Source organism: Ambystoma mexicanum, chromosome 11 (genome assembly GCF_040938575.1).
Source record: "Ambystoma mexicanum isolate Mex_15411 chromosome 11, UKY_AmexF1_1, whole genome shotgun sequence".
In the NCBI taxonomy this organism is placed as follows: Eukaryota; Metazoa; Chordata; class Amphibia; order Caudata; family Ambystomatidae; genus Ambystoma; species Ambystoma mexicanum.
The window spans coordinates 849,446,972-849,465,850 of NC_090934.1; the positions used below are offsets into that span (position 1 = coordinate 849,446,972).

Consider the following 18,879-nt stretch of genomic DNA (forward strand, 5'->3'; position numbering starts at 1 on the left):
TTGTCCTGTCAGACAGGAAAGACTGGAGCCAGCCAAGAGCTAAACCACCAATTCCTATCTCCACCAAGCCCAGACACAAAAACAGCATAGCAACTGTGTTGAACGCTGTGGAGAGATCCAGCAGTATTAGGACACCGACTCCACCTATAAGGGCAAGGTCCTCGATCCGAAATTATAACGGATTTGAGTGAGCCTTCTTACAGACAGTGCGATGCACACAGGCTTCTTACGCATGAGAAAACCATTTGAGACAAACATCTCTATTGCCCTGACAAATTGGGGGACAGAGAGAACCGAGTAGGCTAAAAAATATAACTTACCAAAGCATTTGAAGGCGAGACCATTAAAAACTTTATGTTGCAATAGAAGAGCTGTTGCAAACTAAGAAACAGCAAATATGTATGCAGAGATGTTTCAGTTTTGAAGAAGACAGTCCTGAAGAAGGTGGTATCACTAATAATCACCACTGAAATTGATAGACATTCACGCAGTGATGGTCAGGATATACCCACCACATAATACGCAATACCATTAGGGAGGCATAATTAATATACTGGTCATCCTCCCCTGGCTCAGTTTTCATTCACCCAATCGATTTTAGCCTGCAGATTGTATCCAGGTATAGAGACTTAGAATATAGGCCAATAAAGGTATTCATTACCATTAAAACTGACTGGGTGTTCAATACTTACTTACTCTGTTTCAGCCTAAATAAGGATAAACGAGTTGGTCGTTTAAAAACATAAATAAAGTGGCAGTGAAAATTGAAAAATCACATTCTTTCTTGTCCTTTTTCCTCTAAGACAGGCAGCGCACCAGCACAAACTACGGACATCCCTTAGGAAAGGCAGGCACAGTTAGAATTTCTCCATCCAGCTTTGTGCGTTTTCTGATGCACCATTCTAAAAATCAAAAAATCAAAAGCAAGAACAAATGAAAAACATCAACTTGAAGAGCATCTGCTAGGATCTGGATGTCTGTAGTGATGGAGTCTGTCTCTCCTTGAGATTGTTTATAACATCACCGGTTGTTGAGTAAAATCACTGCTCTCAACCAATTGTCGGGTTTGTCGGTCCATTCCCTTCCTGTTAAAAAAAAAATTGCTCAGGCATAACCCATTAGGTTGATTGCAAGCACTTGTCTCCCGTCGCCCCCCAGGGTTGGTGAATCCATCAATGACAGACCAGAACTGATCGGGTGCCCATTAAGGGGAAAAAGACAGATTTACATGGATCCAGAATGGCATGCAACTTAAAGTCTCTCAGCTGGAGTGTCACTACGGCTACCAGAACCTTAATCAGAAACGACAGCAACTAGATGGGTCGAACATTTGCTGGGATGGCTGGGTCCAGAGTTTTCTTTTTTTTTTTTTTGTAATGGGGAAACCACAGCCTGTTTATAAAAAAAGCCAGAATAAAGCCGGCCTGCAGAGACTGCAGAGAATGATTCACTGCGCTAGTAAGCAGCAGAGCCAGCTCAGGTCCAATAGATTAAGACCCGAAGTGGAATAGGGTCTAAAGGAGAAGCAGATCTGAGTGAATTGACAATATAAAGAACTTTAACCTCCCCCACAAGAGAGTGTACAGATTTCACAGGATTAGGAAGAGATGGCAACATAGGTATACAGGCACAACTTGGGCTACATTAAGGTCCAATATGTTAGTGCGAATCTTAGCAATCTTTAGGACAAAATCATCAGCAAGTGAATCACAAAGCACCTGAGAACCAGGCACTTTGGTAAGGGCAGAACAGGGTTGCAACAGCTCCCGAATGACTGTAAAGAGTTCCTTGGGTTGCTTTTGTCCCGTACATATATGATTGGAAAAGTATTGAACTTATGTACACTATGCACGTGTGACTTCTTCGTACCCGAAATTAACTTTTTTCTTTAGTAATTGTGTTGCTCTTTGTTACCTTATTTTTTTATAAAATAAAAGATAACAAAAGTGAAATGAAAAGGAAAAAATAAATACACAGATTGGGCAATATATCCTTTACATTTCATGGTTATAAGCAATATAATTAAAGAAATATGTTCAGCAGGACCTCCACCCAAGGAGATGATTTAAACTTTAAGAACTCATGATGAACCAAGCCTGTTATCTCTGATGCTTCCCAGAGCAACTCTTCAAGCAGAGGAGGCTCTGTTGCTAATAAAGCACAGTATGTGTTCCTTCAAGGAATTGTCACTACAGAAAACTTCTTTAATTATCTCTCACGTGGAAGAAGGTTTTTTGATTAACTTACCTATCATCCCATTGACTGTGCCAAAAAGCACGGAACCCTGCGTGGGTGTAGAAGACTCGCCCAGATTCTGCATGACCAGCGACCCATGGCAGAAAACGTTCACAAACTCGCCCAAGTGAAAGAGGCCAACTTCCTGCAAGTGCTGGCGCTCTTCGTCAGTGGTAGCAGCACTGGAAAGAAATTGACAGTACAGTAAAACAGGAAACCAGTAAAGTACAAGAACTCAGATTCACCACCCAAGGCCTCCTGGTAAGGAGAGTCTGCAAAATGACGCAACAGAAGCAAGCAAGCGACATTTTATGCAAAATCACAAGGTAAAGGATAATCCTTATCCCCTCACTGACACACCCATTCAAACACTTGACATCTAGCCAATCAGTTATGGCCACACCAGACAAGCCTTATCATACATCTGTGTGGGGAAACTCAATGAATGTCTATCCCAGTTCAGGCAGCCACAGACAACCACACAAGTTCCTTTGTGAGCTACTGGCTTGAGCTCCAATTCGAAAATGCCTCCATATGGTCAATTCAGGGTTCCAGCCAATCGCACACAAGGACAAAAAAGTACAGTTGTTGGAATACTGGATTCCACAACAATAGAGACTCCATTTTGGAAGCCTCCAAGAAAAAAGGTTTCTTGTGAGCCAAAACGGCTACTACTCGTGCAGCCAATGTAATATAGCATATTGCCACAAACCAGAACCAGTACAACAGTCTGCCATAAAACTATGCTAATGGCCACGTCCTCACTAAGATTAGGATGGAAATTACTGGGGAAAACTGGTCGGAGCACAATAACGAACAAGTCAAAGGTGAAGGCGACTAACAAAAGCGAAGCATAAGTGGACTTTCTTCGTCAGAGCTCACCTTTCCAAGCCTAAGCAAACTTCGCTCCCCTAATGCGAGCATTGGTTGGGACCGACGAGAATGCAAGTTAATACATTATCAATCTGAATAAAGGGATGCCGAGATAAAAATTAAAGTTACTCACTGCAGTGATTAGAGTACTCATAGTGCATAGTCCCCTTTCCTCCATCCTTGTGGGGGTACCCCAAAATGGCGACGGTACCAGAACTTTTGGCAGCGAAAAATGGAGCTTCCCCTTAACATTTAGTATAGCTCGCAGGGGCGCTGCCTCGGGCGTGGGAATGCCCCACCAAGTCCTCCCCTCCGGCACCTCACCGCAGATCCCTTTGAACGCTTAGATACCTGGCTACGCTTATTACATATTAGCCATTGGCATACTAGCAGGGGAAGGGGGGTGGAATTTATGGAGGAAAGGGGACGGAGTACTCTGGGCACAATGGTGAGTAAGGGAGTAGTTTCTTACCTGTAACTCCATTTCTCCAGCATTGGTATCTTTCATGGATTCACATGCTTAGAATATTCCCCGTCGTCAGACTGGGAACCCTCGGTACACATATATATAGTCATTTCCAATAGGAAAAACTTCTGCCCTATCCCCGTCTGCGTCCTCTACGGGGCCGCCCACGTACGCCCCGTTGGACGTGATGGTATATAAGCCCCGCCCCCGCGGGTCCCTTCAGATTTCGACCCCTCCAAGATAACGGGGGGAAAACTTGCTTACATACCAATCTTCCACATTGCAGTCCGGGGAGGCCGGAGGGCGCATGTGAATCCATGAAAGATACCAATGCTGGAGAAATGGAGTTACAGGTAAGAAACTACTCCCTTCTCCAGCATTGGATCTTTCATGGATTCACATGCTTAGAATAGATTGTAAAGCAGTAACATCAAGAAGGAGGTGAGAGTGCAATGTAACTTACATTCGTAGAGACACCCCCAAACACTACCGTTTACACCATGTATGTAAGCAACAACTTATTATACTGATACGAAACGGATTTCCGCCATACAATGCTATGTCATATGACTCAGTATGCACCCCTTGCGCACATATCTACCCAACCACTTATGTTTAGGTCAATAAACTATGCACATTCATGTATACACTCTGAAAAACCAGCTGAGGCCAAATAATAATAGGCAGCATTCTTCTTGAAACTTTGGCTTACCTCATTGAAAAAGGTGGCGAAGCACTGCCCTTCCCATTTGTACCTCATCCGCGTGCTGCTTTTCCAGGCAGTAGTGGCGCGTAAACGTGTGCGGAACAGACCATGCCGCCGCCTGGCAGATGTCCGTCAGCGGAATTCCTGCCCATAGAGCCACGGAGGAAGATGTCGATCTCGTGGAATGGGCTCTGGGACGATGTAGTAGAGGTCTCCCGGCCTTGGAATGACACAGGGTAATCGCCGAGGAGACCCAGCGAGCCAGACCTTGTTTGGAGATAGCCTTACCCCTAGCCGAGGGGCCGTAGGCGACGAATAGCTGTCTGGTGGCTCTGATATCTTGCGTTTTTTGCAGGTAAAATTTTAGCGCCCTTTTGACGTCCAGAGTGTGAAGAGCCTTCTCCGCCGTCGACGAAGGAGATGCAAAGAAAGTAGGGAGTACCAGGGTCGAGTGCTTATGATAGACCGACGGTACTTTTGGGATGAATGAAGGGTTAGTTGATAAAATAACTTTGTCCTTAAAGAACCTCAGATATGGAGGGTCTATGACCAGTGCCTGTAGTTCCGACATTCTTCTAGCCGAAGTGATGGCAACTAGGAACGCGAGTTTCCAAGATAGAAATTGTAGAGATGAAGAGGACATTGGCTCAAAGGGAGGCTTCATTAAGGCAGCTAGAACCGTGTTCAGACTCCACGACGGTGGGAACCGTTTTTCCGGAGGGAAGGTTCTAAACAGACCCTTCATGAAATGCTTCACTAGCCTGTCACTGAATAGTGGAGGGGACTGTCTTCTTCTGGTAAATCTCGAAACAGCCGCCAGGTGTACTTTGATTGACGATGATGACAGTCCGCTCTCCGCAAGATGAAGAAGATACGGGAGGATTTGCTCCGGAGTTACTTCCAAAGGTTGTATATTTTGTTGTGTTTGACACCATATACAGAACCTTTTCCATTTGCTTACATATGATTTGTTAGTGGACGGGGCTCTGGCCGCCTGCAGAATCCTTCGGCAATCAGTCGAGACTTTTAGGTTCCCGAACTCCGAGAAGTCAGGAGCCATGCAGTTAAGTTCAGGCTGTCCGGATTGTGGTGCCACACGGTCCCCTCGTCCCTGGACAGGAGGTTCGGTACTTTCCTGAATGGTATCGGCTGATCCAGCGACAGATGAAGGAGGTCTGAGAACCATGGTTGCCTCGGCCAGCGCGGGGCCACTAGGATGACCCGGCAATTGTACCTGTGGATCCCCTGGATCGTCCTCCGTATGAGGGGAAATGGAGGGAAGGCGTAGAGGAACTTGCCTGTCCACGGAAACGAGAACGCTTCCCCCAGGGAGCCTGTTTGGGGCCATCTGCTCGCGAACTGAGCACATTTTCGGTTTCTTTCCGTGGCGAAGAGATCGATCGACGGGGTCCCCCATCTTTCGAAGATTTCCCCGAGTTGAGTGGAGTCCAGCTCCCACTCGTGTATTTGTGACATAGTCCTGCTCAGGGAATCCGCCTGTAAGTTCTTCGCTCCCGGTAGGTGGTATGCCACTAGGGAGATGTGGTGTTTTAAAGCCCAATGCCAGATCTTTTGAGCTTCCTTCGAGAGGGTCCTGGATCTGGTGCCACCCTGTTTTATCAGGTAGAACATAGCTGTCGTATTGTCCGTGAGCACTCTTACTTTTGACCCCTTGATGTGTGGGAGGAAAGATTTCAGGGCCCATCTCACCGCCCTTAGCTCCAGGACGTTGATATGTAGGCGAGATTCGGTCGACGACCACCTGCCTTGGGTTTGGTGACGTGACATGTGTGCTCCCCAGCCCGACAGAGAGGCGTCTGTAATGATGGTGTTCTGAAATTCCGGCTCCTGCAGGGGGACCCCTCTGTCCAGGTTGCGCGCCACTTTCCACCATCGGATGGCTTTGATAACTCGTTCGTCGTCGACTATTATCTTGTCCGACCAGCGGCCTGTGGCCTGCTTCCATCTGTCTGATAGGAACTCCTGTAGAGGTCTCATGAACAACCGGCAGTTCGCGACTAGGTGGATGCACGATGCCATGGAGCCGAGGAGAGCCGCATATTTTCTTACTGACAACCTTCTCTGTAAACGAAGTTGGCTTGTCAGGTGTTTGATCTTCAACAACCTTTCCAGGGATGGTTTCACTAGTCCCGTGTGGGTGTCGAATTGAGCACCTAGGAACTTCAAGCTCTTCGAGGGCTTTAGTGAAGACTTTTCGTAGTTCACTGCAAATCCCAGACGCTGTAGCAGTCGCAAGGTGGTCAATAGGCTGTCGTTGGTCGACGCTGGGGAGGATCCCCTCACGAGCCAGTCGTCGAGGTACGGGTAAACGTGACGCCCTTCCTTCCGCAGCCAGGCTGCTACGGGTGCTAGGCACTTTGTAAAGGTTCTTGGGGAGGACTTCAGGCCGAAAGGGAGCACAGTAAATTGGTAGTGTGTTTGGCCGACTAGGAACCTCAGGAACCTCCTGTGGTGAGTGCGCACCGGAATGTGAAAATACGCATCTTGGAGGTCCAGAGACGCCAGGAAATCGTTCTTTTGGACCGATCTGATTACCTCCTGTAGAGTAAGCATCTTGAACTTTTGACTCAGCAGGGTTTTGTTGAGGTCCCGTAGGTCGAGGATGGGGCGCCACTTCCCGTTTGGTTTCTTTACTACGAAGCAGCGTGAGTAAACCCCTAAGCCTCTCTGTGAAGCAGGGACTAACTCGATGGCGCCTTTTTTTAGCATGAGCGCAACCTCTCGACGCAAGACGCTTAGGTGTGGTTGAGACAGGCGTATGGGTGGACGTCTTGGAGGTCTGGATTTGAATCTTAGGGAATGTCCCAGTCTCACCGTGTCCAGAACCCACCGATCTGTCGTAATTGACTCCCATTCCTCGACGCAACTTGACACTCTCCCTCCTAGAACGTCATTGTTGATCTTTTTGTTTTCCCGTCGACGACGAGTAAGTGGGACGTCTCTTAGAGGCCTGGAAATTTCTGCGTCGGGTCGAGGACTGTGAGGCGCGTCTATAGCCTTGGGACGGATATGAAGACCTCCCGAATGCTCTATCCCTGGATCCCGCAAATCGTGCGTTTCCCGTAGCTCCTCTAAAGGGGCGAAAGGAACGAAAGGGCTTACCGCTTTGGAGAGAGCCCAGCGAGCGCGCCGTCTCAGAGTCCTCCTTCATTCCTTTCAAGGCCTCATCCACCTTTTCGCCAAACAGGTGGTCACCTTCGAAAGGCATGTCGACGACCTTATATTGCACCTCGGGTCTAAAGTTGGTGCACTTGAGCCAGGCCTGGCGTCGTAGAACCACTCCGTTGTTAATTTGTTTGAACCCCGAGTCTGCCAGGTCCACCGCTATATTGATAGCATGGTTCGAGGCTTCTTCTCCTTCACGAACCAGGGACATAGCTGATTTTCTGTGTTCTTCTGGGAGGTGGTCCAAAATGGGTGCCAGTCTGTGCCACATCTCCCTGTCATACCTGGCCATGATTGCCAGGGAGTTCGCTGCTTTCACTGTTGACGCTCCCACTGACAGGATCTTCTTACCGAAAGCGTCTTGGCGTCTAGCTTCGGAGTCCGGCGGGGTAGAGCACTTATGCTGGGCCTTTGCCTTTCTCGTCGCCGCCGCCGATACCACCGAGTCAGGCGTGGGTTGCGCAGAGAGGCATTTTGGCGTCGAATCTGGAACTTTAAATTTTTTCTCTACGCGGCCTTTGACCGCAGGTTCCGAGAATGGATGCCGCATGGTTTGGACGCCCTCTTTCCATACGTGGTCCAGTATCGGTATCGAAAAAACGGAACGCCTATTCTTGCCCATGTGGTCAAAGAGGAAGCAGTCCTTCTTTTCTTCTTGTTGGGTCAAACCGAACTCCTTGCAGGCCTTTTCCATCATGGAATGGAAGGCCCCTATGTCATCCGGTGGAGATGGGTGAATGGGACTTTTCGGAGGATCCACCTCCACATCCGAAACCCATGACGGGTCTCTCGACGGCGAGAGGGAGATATCAGAAGCTGACCCCTGTTCAGAGAGGGAGTCCGAGAGCTCACCTTCTTCCTGGACTGTTGGAGCAGTTGGGCCCACGACCGATCTAGTCGGGCGGTGTGAAGGTCCGGGCTCGTCGACGAGGGGAGTCGTCGGAACAGGTGGGAGCCTTTCGTCCAGGGACTTCAAGAGCGAGTGTAAGGAGGAAAGTACCTCCATGGAGAGAGTAGCCTGGGCGTTTGGAGGCTGGGTGAAAACTTGAGAGCAGGTTGCACCAGAAGGAAATCTGGGCCGTAGCCCCAGGTCTTCCGGGCTCACTATTCTGAAGCCGTCGTCTTCTTTGGAGGCGATCGAAACTGCCTGTTCTTGTAGCAGTGTGTCGGGTAGCCCCATGTCGAAACGCTTCTGGCCTCCAGGCCTGAAACTCCGTCGACGAGGGAATCGTCGTCGACGATGAGCCCGTTTGAAAGGCTGGGGACTGTGACGGAGTGGGCACTTGGATCGTCGCCGTCGTCGTCGTCGACGGAGGGCCTGCAGGTGGCTTAGGCGGTCCCGCCTTCGCGGAGCTCTCCCTGCGTTTATCCGCCTCTCTACTCGTAGCTGATCTTTTCTGATCGCTCGAGGAGGATTTTGGCCTGTCCTTATCTTTCTTCGACGAAGAAGAAGAGGAAGATGATTTCTTCGTCGATTCTTTCGATGAGGCCTTAGAGGAATGATCCTTCTCCGTAGGTCGTGATTTTTTGGCCGGAGGTTCCGACGGATGTGAGCGTCGGGAGGCTTCTGATGTTTTCGCTGAGGCGATACTGCGCACCGATCCTACCTCCGACTGAGGGTATGCTCCAGCGCCGTCGTTCAGCCACGAGACCAGTCGCCGATTCCGGTCCTTCAGGGTTTTTTGGGAAAACCCCTTGCAGATATCACATTGGTCCGCCGAGTGGTGGGGGTGAAGGCAGTAGATGCAGTCAAGATGGCCATCCCCTTCATAAACCTTCTTTAGACCGCACGTGGCACACGGGCGGAAAAGAGGCTTACCCGACATTATTGCCAGACCAACTAACAAAACTCGTAGGAGTTAGAAGCGGACCAAACAGACAAACTCGCAGGAGTTAGAAACAATCGATAAGTATTTGAAGAAAATACACGAGGAGATCCCACTATCTTTGGAGACGGTTGAAATCTGAAGGGACCCGCGGGGGCGGGGCTTATATACCATCACGTCCAACGGGGCGTACGTGGGCGGCCCCGTAGAGGACGCAGACGGGGATAGGGCAGAAGTTTTTCCTATTGGAAATGACTATATATATGTGTACCGAGGGTTCCCAGTCTGACGACGGGGAATATTCTAAGCATGTGAATCCATGAAAGATCCAATGCTGGAGAACTTTAATTACTCATACGCCCCGTCCCCTTTCCTCCATCATTGTGAGTGATTCCACCGAACAAGAAACATAAAGGTGGAGCTGTGTTAAGCTGCCTCATATCAAGGATGAAGCGAAAGGGTTAATCAGAACCACCTGATCAAACTCTGCATCGGGCCTGGAGCTTGCATCCAGTGAGTAGTACTTACAGAAGGCCGACAAAGTGGCCTACATATCCGCCTTGCTGATGACTTCACAAGAAGCATGTATCTGAAACGTGACTACCATGGCCTTGGCTCTGACTGCATGGGCATGTATCCTATCAGGAACCGTTCTGCCCATAGCCATGTAAGTCTACGAAATGGCCTGAAACACCCAACGAGTGATGGAAGCCTTGGAATCCTGCGAGTCGTGGAGAAGCCCCCAAAAGTCAAACAATTACTTAGAATTCCTGAAGGATTTCACCCGATGGAGAGAGAGAAAACCTGAGGACCCTCTTGAGTTCCAAGGAATGCAGGATCCCCTCTGCTTCTGAATGCGGGTACAGAAAGAACACCGGCAGGCAGATCTCCTGATACAGATGAAATGGAGAGACCACCTTGGGCAAGATATTTGGGTGAGTGCACAAGATAACCTTGTTGTTGTGAAAGTGGTGAGGGACTTGCAAGAGGACAATGTCTGCAGCTCACCAACCCTGCCCGCATAGGTGAGAGCCACCAATAATACGGTCTTTAGTGTGACCAAGCGGATGTCCACAGATGCCATTGGCTCGAAGGGCTTGCGCTGCAAAGCTGCAAGAACCACATTGAGGTCCCAAACCGGGTGCAGCCTATGCACTGGAGGAAAAAGCCTAGACAACCCCTTAAGGAAGGCCTCAACTCAAGAGGGTGTTGTCATCCTTAGCTCCAGATAAGTTCTGACCATCAAAAGCCATATTTAGCAGCCTGGGCTGGACATTGGCCGCAAACCCGGACATCCTTACCATGAATGGTGCCATGGATCAGGCCATGCAGTCTGCTGTGTCTAGGCCATATTGCAGCATCTGCTGGGACTCCCTCCTTGCTGTCCAAAACCAGGGACAGAAACCCATCCATGATCTCGCTCTCGGGAACCTGCTCTGCCGCACCGGCTAGAGTCGACCAGAAGCCGAAGGAGAACCTTGCCATGGCACAAGATACATTCAAAGCTCGCAGCACTAGACTGACGCTAACACCTTCTTACCCCTCGCCTCCTGCCTTTTATTTCCCCTGTCTGGTGGAAAGAACGGAAAGGTAGAGGTCTTCAGGCTCTACGTAGGGACCTGTACCACCAGGCTTCTAGGTGATGCGTGGGTGGAGAGGAAAGCTGGGTCCAAAGGTGTAGGATGGTGCATCCTTGACAGAGCAGTCTACTGGGGCAACAGAGGCAGGTTTCTCCAAACACTGGAGCCTCCACCACCACATTTAAGGGCAGCAGCGCCTCTGTCTTCATATTTCACTCTGGACATGGATGGCGCTGAGACACCCAGGCTATCGGCTGCCTTTGCCACCTGGCGCTGCAAAGCAGCTTGAGGTTTATCTGGTGTTGGTGCTGGCAGAATGTCCAACTATATGGAAGTGCCCAGACGCTGACCCCTTGCATGTTAGCTGCCAGGTCCAGCATGTCGTCACTCCCATAGAACTCCTGGGGAGGGCGGTGAGGGGGTGGGGGGGGGGGGGTAGTACCCCTCTTCCCTAGGGGTCCGGTCGCCTCCCTCATCGTACATTTTTGACATAAAAGCACCACTGGGAAGTGGGATGTATTCCCATGGAGTCCACATCAACAATGACATCCAAGGCGCCGTGGCCGGAGCCTTCCGACGGCAAGCAGAATCGCGCTCTGTTTGGATCAAGCCTGAGCTCGTAGGTGTGCGGGAGGGGTCGCCGAGGGAACCCTGCAGGACGTGGTGTGACATATCGGTGCTGTAGCTGAAATCAGTAGCGCCCCTGCCTGCGCCACATGTGCTTTGGCGAAGATAAGCATCTCCAGGCAAAACATTCTCATTACTTCTTCGTGGAGGATTGGGTTGGGAAGGGTACCTGCACCGACCGCTCTGGAGAACTCTGAGCGGTAGCTTTTTTTCTTCGAGGAAGAAGAGTGCAATTGAGAAGACTCACTCAGACGTCGCAACCTCTTACAGTGTTTCTTCCATTCTCAACAGGCAGAGCATTTCTATCTTTGTAATGACGATCTACGCCATGCCTCCTCGACCGTGACACGGGCCTTTGGGTGCATCGACTGACGAGACCTGCAGTCCAGGGTGTCGTGGTCTTCACCTGGACAGTACAAGCAAACACTGTGCAGACCGAGACAGACATCTGCCTACCGCAGTCAACGCATGGCATGAAACCGGAGGCCATTGACGGAGTGGGCATAGCGAATCACTTCGAAAAGCTCAATGTGCAAGCTCCTGATAAGCGAACAGTGTGCAGAAAAAAGTAACTGAGCTCACTGGGCGCAGTACCGTTACTGCACTGTCCCAAACGTCATTTCCAGCACAGGGCACAGCTGACCCAAAGCGGCGTGACCTGCCGAGCAACTCAGGCCATCCCTGAGGTATGACTGAACGTCGGCGGTAGGAGAGTAACAGCACTGCAGCTGGCGGAGGACCAGAAGGAAAGGGGGAAAGTCACTTGGCACACTCCCAGGAGGCCTTCTCGGAAGCAAGGACGTCCGCGGGGGGTCCAAGCGGAGGCGGACCCAACAAGGACTGAATGCTGACGCACGGATAAGCCTGCGCATGGTGCTGAACGGGAGATGGGGCTGAGGCCGAAACAAGGGCAGGGGAGCGTTAAGCAGTCATGTGCAGCCAAAAATTAGATTCCCAAGTACAGGGTTTACATATTCTCTACAATTTTACACAGTAAATTATCAGTCTTTTAAAAAATGTGCTTTTTGTCCTTGTGAATCAACAAATGGTTGTCTGTCCCCACCTCCTTCCTCTTCTTGCAGCTCAGGAGCAATCTCCTCCCAGTTCCTTCTGGCAGAGGCCATTTACAATGCTTCCTAATTAGCATCTCCTTGAGTTGGAGGAAGTCCATTGTCCCCTTCCCAAAGCAGCCAACCTTCTCCTCCCACCCCTTAATCATCACATGCGTGTGAGTTCCTGGTGCAGAGAGCAGAAGGGAGGTGCCTGGCCCCTGTGGGGGAAGGTGTTACTATGGTTTAGTGGCTTTGAGTCCAGCTTAAATTCAATGTCATTTTGTTGCATTATTTTTCTTGGTTTAAAACAAACTTGCAATTTCAAAACAAGCAGCTAGAACACGGATTCCAGATCCTAAACCATGGGATTTAAATAGTTACAACCTAGGTTACTCTCAATAACAGGTCACTTAGATTTCAGTGGCACAAGTTTTCAGTTTTAATGCAGGCTTTTGAAAACAGTCATTCAGGCGGCTGAGTGTACTGCGCCCAGATTTTGACAGGTCCCACAGACAGGCACTTTGGCTGTGGATATTTTAATGACAAATTCAGCTTTTCAGGATATTGCAATTTCACAATGATTTCTTGAATTCAGTAAATTGTGACACCCAGTAAGAATATTGGATGTTTGCGGGTGTTTTGTACTGGCATTCTGCAGTTTCAGCAACCAAGAAAAAGGATTTAAATGCAAGATTTTGGATTTCTTTCAGCAAGCACTGCTTTTCCCTCTGTGCTCCATTTTTACTTGTTGTGCAGCCCAGTGACATGTTTCCGGAGTGAGATCATGGTTCCACCCCTGACAACATGCATTGTAGATTTGACCACCATCTTTTTGTGCTTTGTAGAGCACCATTTTCATAGGTTTTGGCGCGCACAAGGGTTTTTGCGGCCATTTTGCTATTTCTGGCATCACCAGGCCAGAGGGATGTCGCAGGGCAGAGCATAAGTGGGTTAATGCATCCCACAGCTTCTGGCACAAGGAAAATACAGGATGAGGCCCAGCAGCCCTAGAAAGTCGAATGCCAGTACATCTTGTAACCTTCTGCAAGATATGTTGAGCCTTCAACTCGTGAGGCGAAGACTTATCTGAGGATGGGTCTAGGATCGCTCCTATAAATTGAAGCTTCTGATGTGGTATCATCTTTGACTTCTTGAAGTTGAGGGAGAAGCCCAATTTCTGGAGAGAGTGGCAGGTGCTGTTGAGATGTTCCAGAGCATGCTCGGGAGAAGGTCTCTCATCAGCCAATTGTCTACTTGGAGAAAGATGTAAATCCCAATGCTCCTTAAATTAGCTGCCACTCAAGCCATCAACTTGGTGAAGACGCTCAGGGAGGTCAGCCCGAAAAGGCTGTTTTCGAAACTGATAGCAAGAATTGCCAATGACAAACCTCAGGTACTCTGTGCTTTCAATGTACAGTCACATGAAAGTAAGCTTCCTTAAGATCGAGTGACAGCATCCAATATGCGAAAGAGTGACCAGATGGAATTGAATCTGTCCTTCATGAGGAACTTGTTCAAGTGTCGCAGGTCCAAGATGGGTCGCAGTCCTTAGTCTTTATTGGGAACCAGAAAATAGGTGGTGTACCAACCTTTGTATTGTTACACTATTGGTATCCTTTTCCACAGCACTTTCTTCACTAGGCAAGGACTCTGCTGTAGAAGGACTGGATCTGGTTTCTAAGGGGACTGCTCAGTCATGGGACAATCTGGAGGCCTTTTTAGGAATAGGAGCCAGACTGTAGTGCCATTGCATCTTAAACAACACCATTTTTGCAGATGTAGGGTCAACCTGCTTCCCACGGGGTCCTGTAAGCAAAGTGTTCAGAGAGGTTCTGTGGCAGAGGGGAGGTGGCTGCCTGAACAGTATTCCCTCCACATCCTCTGGGGCCATGTGAGAACCTCACCTCTTTAGGTAGGTTGACCTCTTCTTTGTCCAAATATCCCACAAAGATGAAACTCACTGTGGACCTTGACAAGGCTTTTGAGTTGAGAATAAGATCTTTGATTTTTGTGGATGACCTTCGGTGGCGTCAGGTGAAGTGGCAGAAGTTGGTGCTGGTTTTTGTCGGTTTGAGGTTTCTTGCAGGTTGATTCTTCGGTGTGCAGCTGCAGCACGGATGACATCTGGTGAGTTAGACCCCAGCACTGGACTGTCCTGCAGACCTCCGCCAAGTCTGGACCCTTAGGACTCCTCTCCTTCAACTGCCCAGCAGCAGGAAACCCACCGGCGGGCACTTCGCTGCAGGCAGCAACGGTGGACTTCCTCAGCCGTGGAAAAGTGGACAGATGTCGGGTCTGCAGTGCCACTTGAATATTTCTTCAGTTGCTTGGAACATTTGAAACTGCATCAAGCAGTACTTTGCCAGGGTACCTCCTCCTTCTTGGCAAACAATGCAGTCTGGCTTCTAACCGTCACAAACAGCCTCCGGACCCTGGACGATGCTGGTGGACTTCTTGGGCTTAAGATGTCTGGTCACTGTTCTTCAGGACGCAGGCACAGAGGACTGGCTTCCTGGACATTTCGGGTGAAGAATAGCAGTTGCACAATGTGGCTTCGGAACTACGGGAAGAGGTTGTCTCTGTCCAGGTCCTCTCTTGATCAGTCCTTGAATCAGGACAGCAGTCTTTGGATCTTGTGAAGAGTTGCAGCAGCAGAACCTTCATTCCTGGATTCAGGATACACCTCCCGGAAAACTCCAAGCTTATGACACAGAAGTGAAGGTTCTTCCAATATACACAAATGTCCCCATTGGCTGACTGAGCACAGCTCAGCCTGAGTATATCACACTAGTGCATTCATGCAGTACCCAATCAGGTTCACAGGCATTCAGGCCATTCACACAAAAACAGACACCCAAAACATTGGATGTGTATTGGGGAATACTCCCAGCCTTTCAGAGCACACTGCATTCATTCCAGTTTCAGACAGGAGTGGGTCAGGCAGACCACAGGCATTTTGACACAAAGCCAACACCAGACACCCACAATCCAGACTTGTGTAACCATGGGAATCTTTTGGTTACCACACTTGAGCCCATCCACTGACCAACACAGTCTGATGCATCAAGCCCTGATTTGAGGGGCTGACAGGAAGCCTCCTTGCCATCACTGACATTATTAAAACTATCCTTCATCGCCCATTCAGGAATGTTTTGTGCTGCTTGGGAAAATACATTTTGTACAGTATGTGTATTTTGCCAAAACACAAGATGCATTAATGGGTTTCAGTGCCATGCTTCCTGCAGAAATAAACTATTTGGCTAGTGCATTGTATTTTTTATCGTCCCTATCTGGTGGAATAGTCGAATAAGCTGCAGCCCTTGAAGAGTGCGGTGGGGGAGATGGATGGGGGAGTAGCAGCAAATACCACTAAACTCTCTGGAGTAAGGCGTCGGGGGTCAATAGATGAAGGTCTGTATGTTTTTGTACCAACTCCGTGCTCACAGCAGAAGTGTGAGGAAAGGGAGCACATAGTCCTTAGGGTGGCCTCTAATCCAGGATGTCGGTAAAGTCATCCTGAGTTATGTACTATGCAGGATGCCCTTAAACCCAACTATTCTATCACCCTGCTCATAACCATTCTATATGACACATTTGGGTGAGCATATAAATCAGGAGTGTCAAATTCCACCTCAGGGAAGGTGTCTTAACTAGCGGCATCCTTAAGGCAAGAAGCTAGGGCCTCTTGACCAGATTGATCGGAGATCAATTGTTCTGGAACATTAGGTGTTCCAAAACATTCACACCCGTAGGGTAGAACACCATCATCTTCATCTGCCTCAAAAATGGATCCAAAGGAATTGAAAAAATCCTGCTTTGAATGAGGTTTAAAATGCGTAACTGGATCTGAGGATGATGTCGAAAGACACTTTGACGTGAACTCTTGACAAACGTCCCTGAAACCTTTGGCTTTGATGAAGTCCCTGTTTAACACTGCTAACACTACTTGAGAGGACAACCCAGAGGTCTGCGGACTCTTGTCTTTTGGGTGCACGGGTCAAAGCCTTGGATGATTCCCTGCCGGTCTTGGAAGACACAGTGTGATCCCTAGCCACCTTTGGCTCTTTCAAGGGACCGGCACTGAACTACAATCCATCATTTTTTGACTGAACAAAACCTTAAAGCATATTTTAAAGAAACTGGAGGAAGCAAACCGAAAAAAGTGGGATGTTAGGACACCATTGGCCCTTTTTGCCATTAGGAAAACACCTCAATCCTCAACAGGGTTCTCCCTGTTTGGACGTTTATATGAAAGGGAACCTTGAGTTGTCCTCGATATGTTGCGTGAAACCTGACATGAAGCTACCTTACCACTATACCAAACTGCCCAGAGACTAAAAGACCATGTGGCGGCAGTTAGATACATTGTGCAATTCAATAGGACTAAAACACAAGAGCACCAGAAGGGTTATCATGATAGAAAAGTTGTATTAACACATCCTTTTCTATCGGGCAAAAAGTCCTAGTTCTCCATCTGAAACTAAAAGGCTTTCTAAATGACATGGTCACTATGAGATAATAGAACAGACAGGGCCGTATGATTACTGGGTTTTGCAACCAGACAGAAAGAGCAAGACTCCCATCTATCATATGAATCTTCTTGTAGAGTGGAGGGAGACTCCCATTGAAGTCACTACCATGGTATTAACCAGTTTCTGTCCAATGAAACCAATACGATTACACAAATGCGCAAGATGAAAATTCTCCCCACATTTCGCATGGCCCTTACAACCTACCTGTTCCGCTAGTGATAAGGAGATGGTATAAATAATGATATCCATAGAGTGAGTTATGGCACTATGAATCGGTTCTTGAGACAGCCGTGCACAAATACGATTTTGTTTGTCAGGTGCGCGATATAAATTCCTCAAAATTCAGATTCCTCTGATTTAGCTCAGAATCAAAAGAAGGACTCAATAGAACACTTAGAATATTTCTCTGATGATTTCAAGGCTGAACCTGGTCAGGTAAAGGGAATGTAACATATCCTTACACCCCAAGCAAAAGTGGTCCATTTAAAACCATATCAGATACCTGAAACCAGAAAGAGCATGATTGAGGAAGAGATAGAAATGATGTTAAGGGTTGATATTATCGAGCCCTCTCAGAGCCCCTGGTCATCCCCAATTGTTTTAGTCGCCAAGCCAGATCAATCATGGAGATTCTGCATTGATTTCGGGAAGTTAAACGCGGTGTCCCAATTTGACAGCTACCCCATGCCCAGAACTCATAATCTTATTGATCGATTGGGGTCCACCCTTTACCTTTACAAGATTGAGTTGACAAACGGTACTGGCAGGTCCCTATTAATCCTGTGACAGGGGGGTCGTCCTACCCTCTAGAAATCAAATCTTGGCAATAATTGAATGCAAGTTTGTTCAAACCCTTGTGATGACATACCTAAATGTGGCATTTGTACATTTGTCCCATTGGCAAGCTACTTATGAAGAGACAAACATTTTGTTGTATTTACACAGCTTTTTATTATTTAGCTGTTTGTTTAGCTTGTTTGAAAGCAATTTGTCAAATCATCAGTTGTGCCCAAAATGTGATAAACATAAAAGTTTAAAGGCATTGTAAATGAACATACAACTGTGAATCGCATATATAAACAAATACAATGGTGATAGTCTCGAAGTATTCTGAAAATGAGACCTCACTCGAGGTTCTCCTATGCCCGGCAGAAGTATGACCTCATGATAGGTCTAGGTCTTATGTTAGAAATGTAGGTGCAGACATTGGTAGGTGCCCGCGGTGGTGGGCACGGGTGCTGCGGATGTTTTGGCTGTGATGGTAGGAGCCTTCTTCTAGGGCCATGAATGTCGGGTCACTCTGTGTGAGGGACAAGTAAAAGAATGAAGATGTGTTAAAAAAGCAGCAGAATGCTTAAAAGGGTAAGATATAAGTATATACACTGGGTAACAGAGCCTGTGTAGTTCCAGAAACCAAAGTGACTCACCTAAACTGGGAGCTCCACTTGCTGCTGGCTGGAGCCGAGTTGTGGGGCAGCAGGTAGTGAGGAGGAAGTCCAAAAGCAGACTCCAGGCTGAGATGTAAGCTGCGCCTGGTGTGAGAGGGAAGCCCTGGAGGGCGCAGGAGTCCTCCGGAACGTCTCAATATTTATGGAAAATTACTAGAGGTCAGATAGGGACACCTAAACAGAGGGTAATTAATCCAGCAAACAGGTAAACGGCAGCTTTCTCTACCGCCCATTACACCTTTTCAGTTTAAAGTGCTACCTTTTGGTATGCACGGGCACAGCTACTTTTCAAAGGTTAATGGACCAAATCTTCCGTCCTTTTGCCTCCTTCTGTGGAGTATACATCGA

The 18,879-nt window shown here is 48.3% G+C and overlaps 1 protein-coding gene across 1 annotated transcript in view; it reads right to left on the reverse strand.

Moving 5' to 3' along the window:
• DDB1 (damage specific DNA binding protein 1) overlaps positions 1-18,879 on the reverse strand; it is a 1,539,839-nt gene that overhangs the window by 238,233 nt on the left and 1,282,727 nt on the right. The window contains exon 24 of the mRNA XM_069623834.1: positions 2,248-2,417. Coding sequence (XP_069479935.1) covers positions 2,248-2,417 — 170 coding nt within the window. The remainder of the gene's footprint in view (positions 1-2,247; positions 2,418-18,879) is intronic.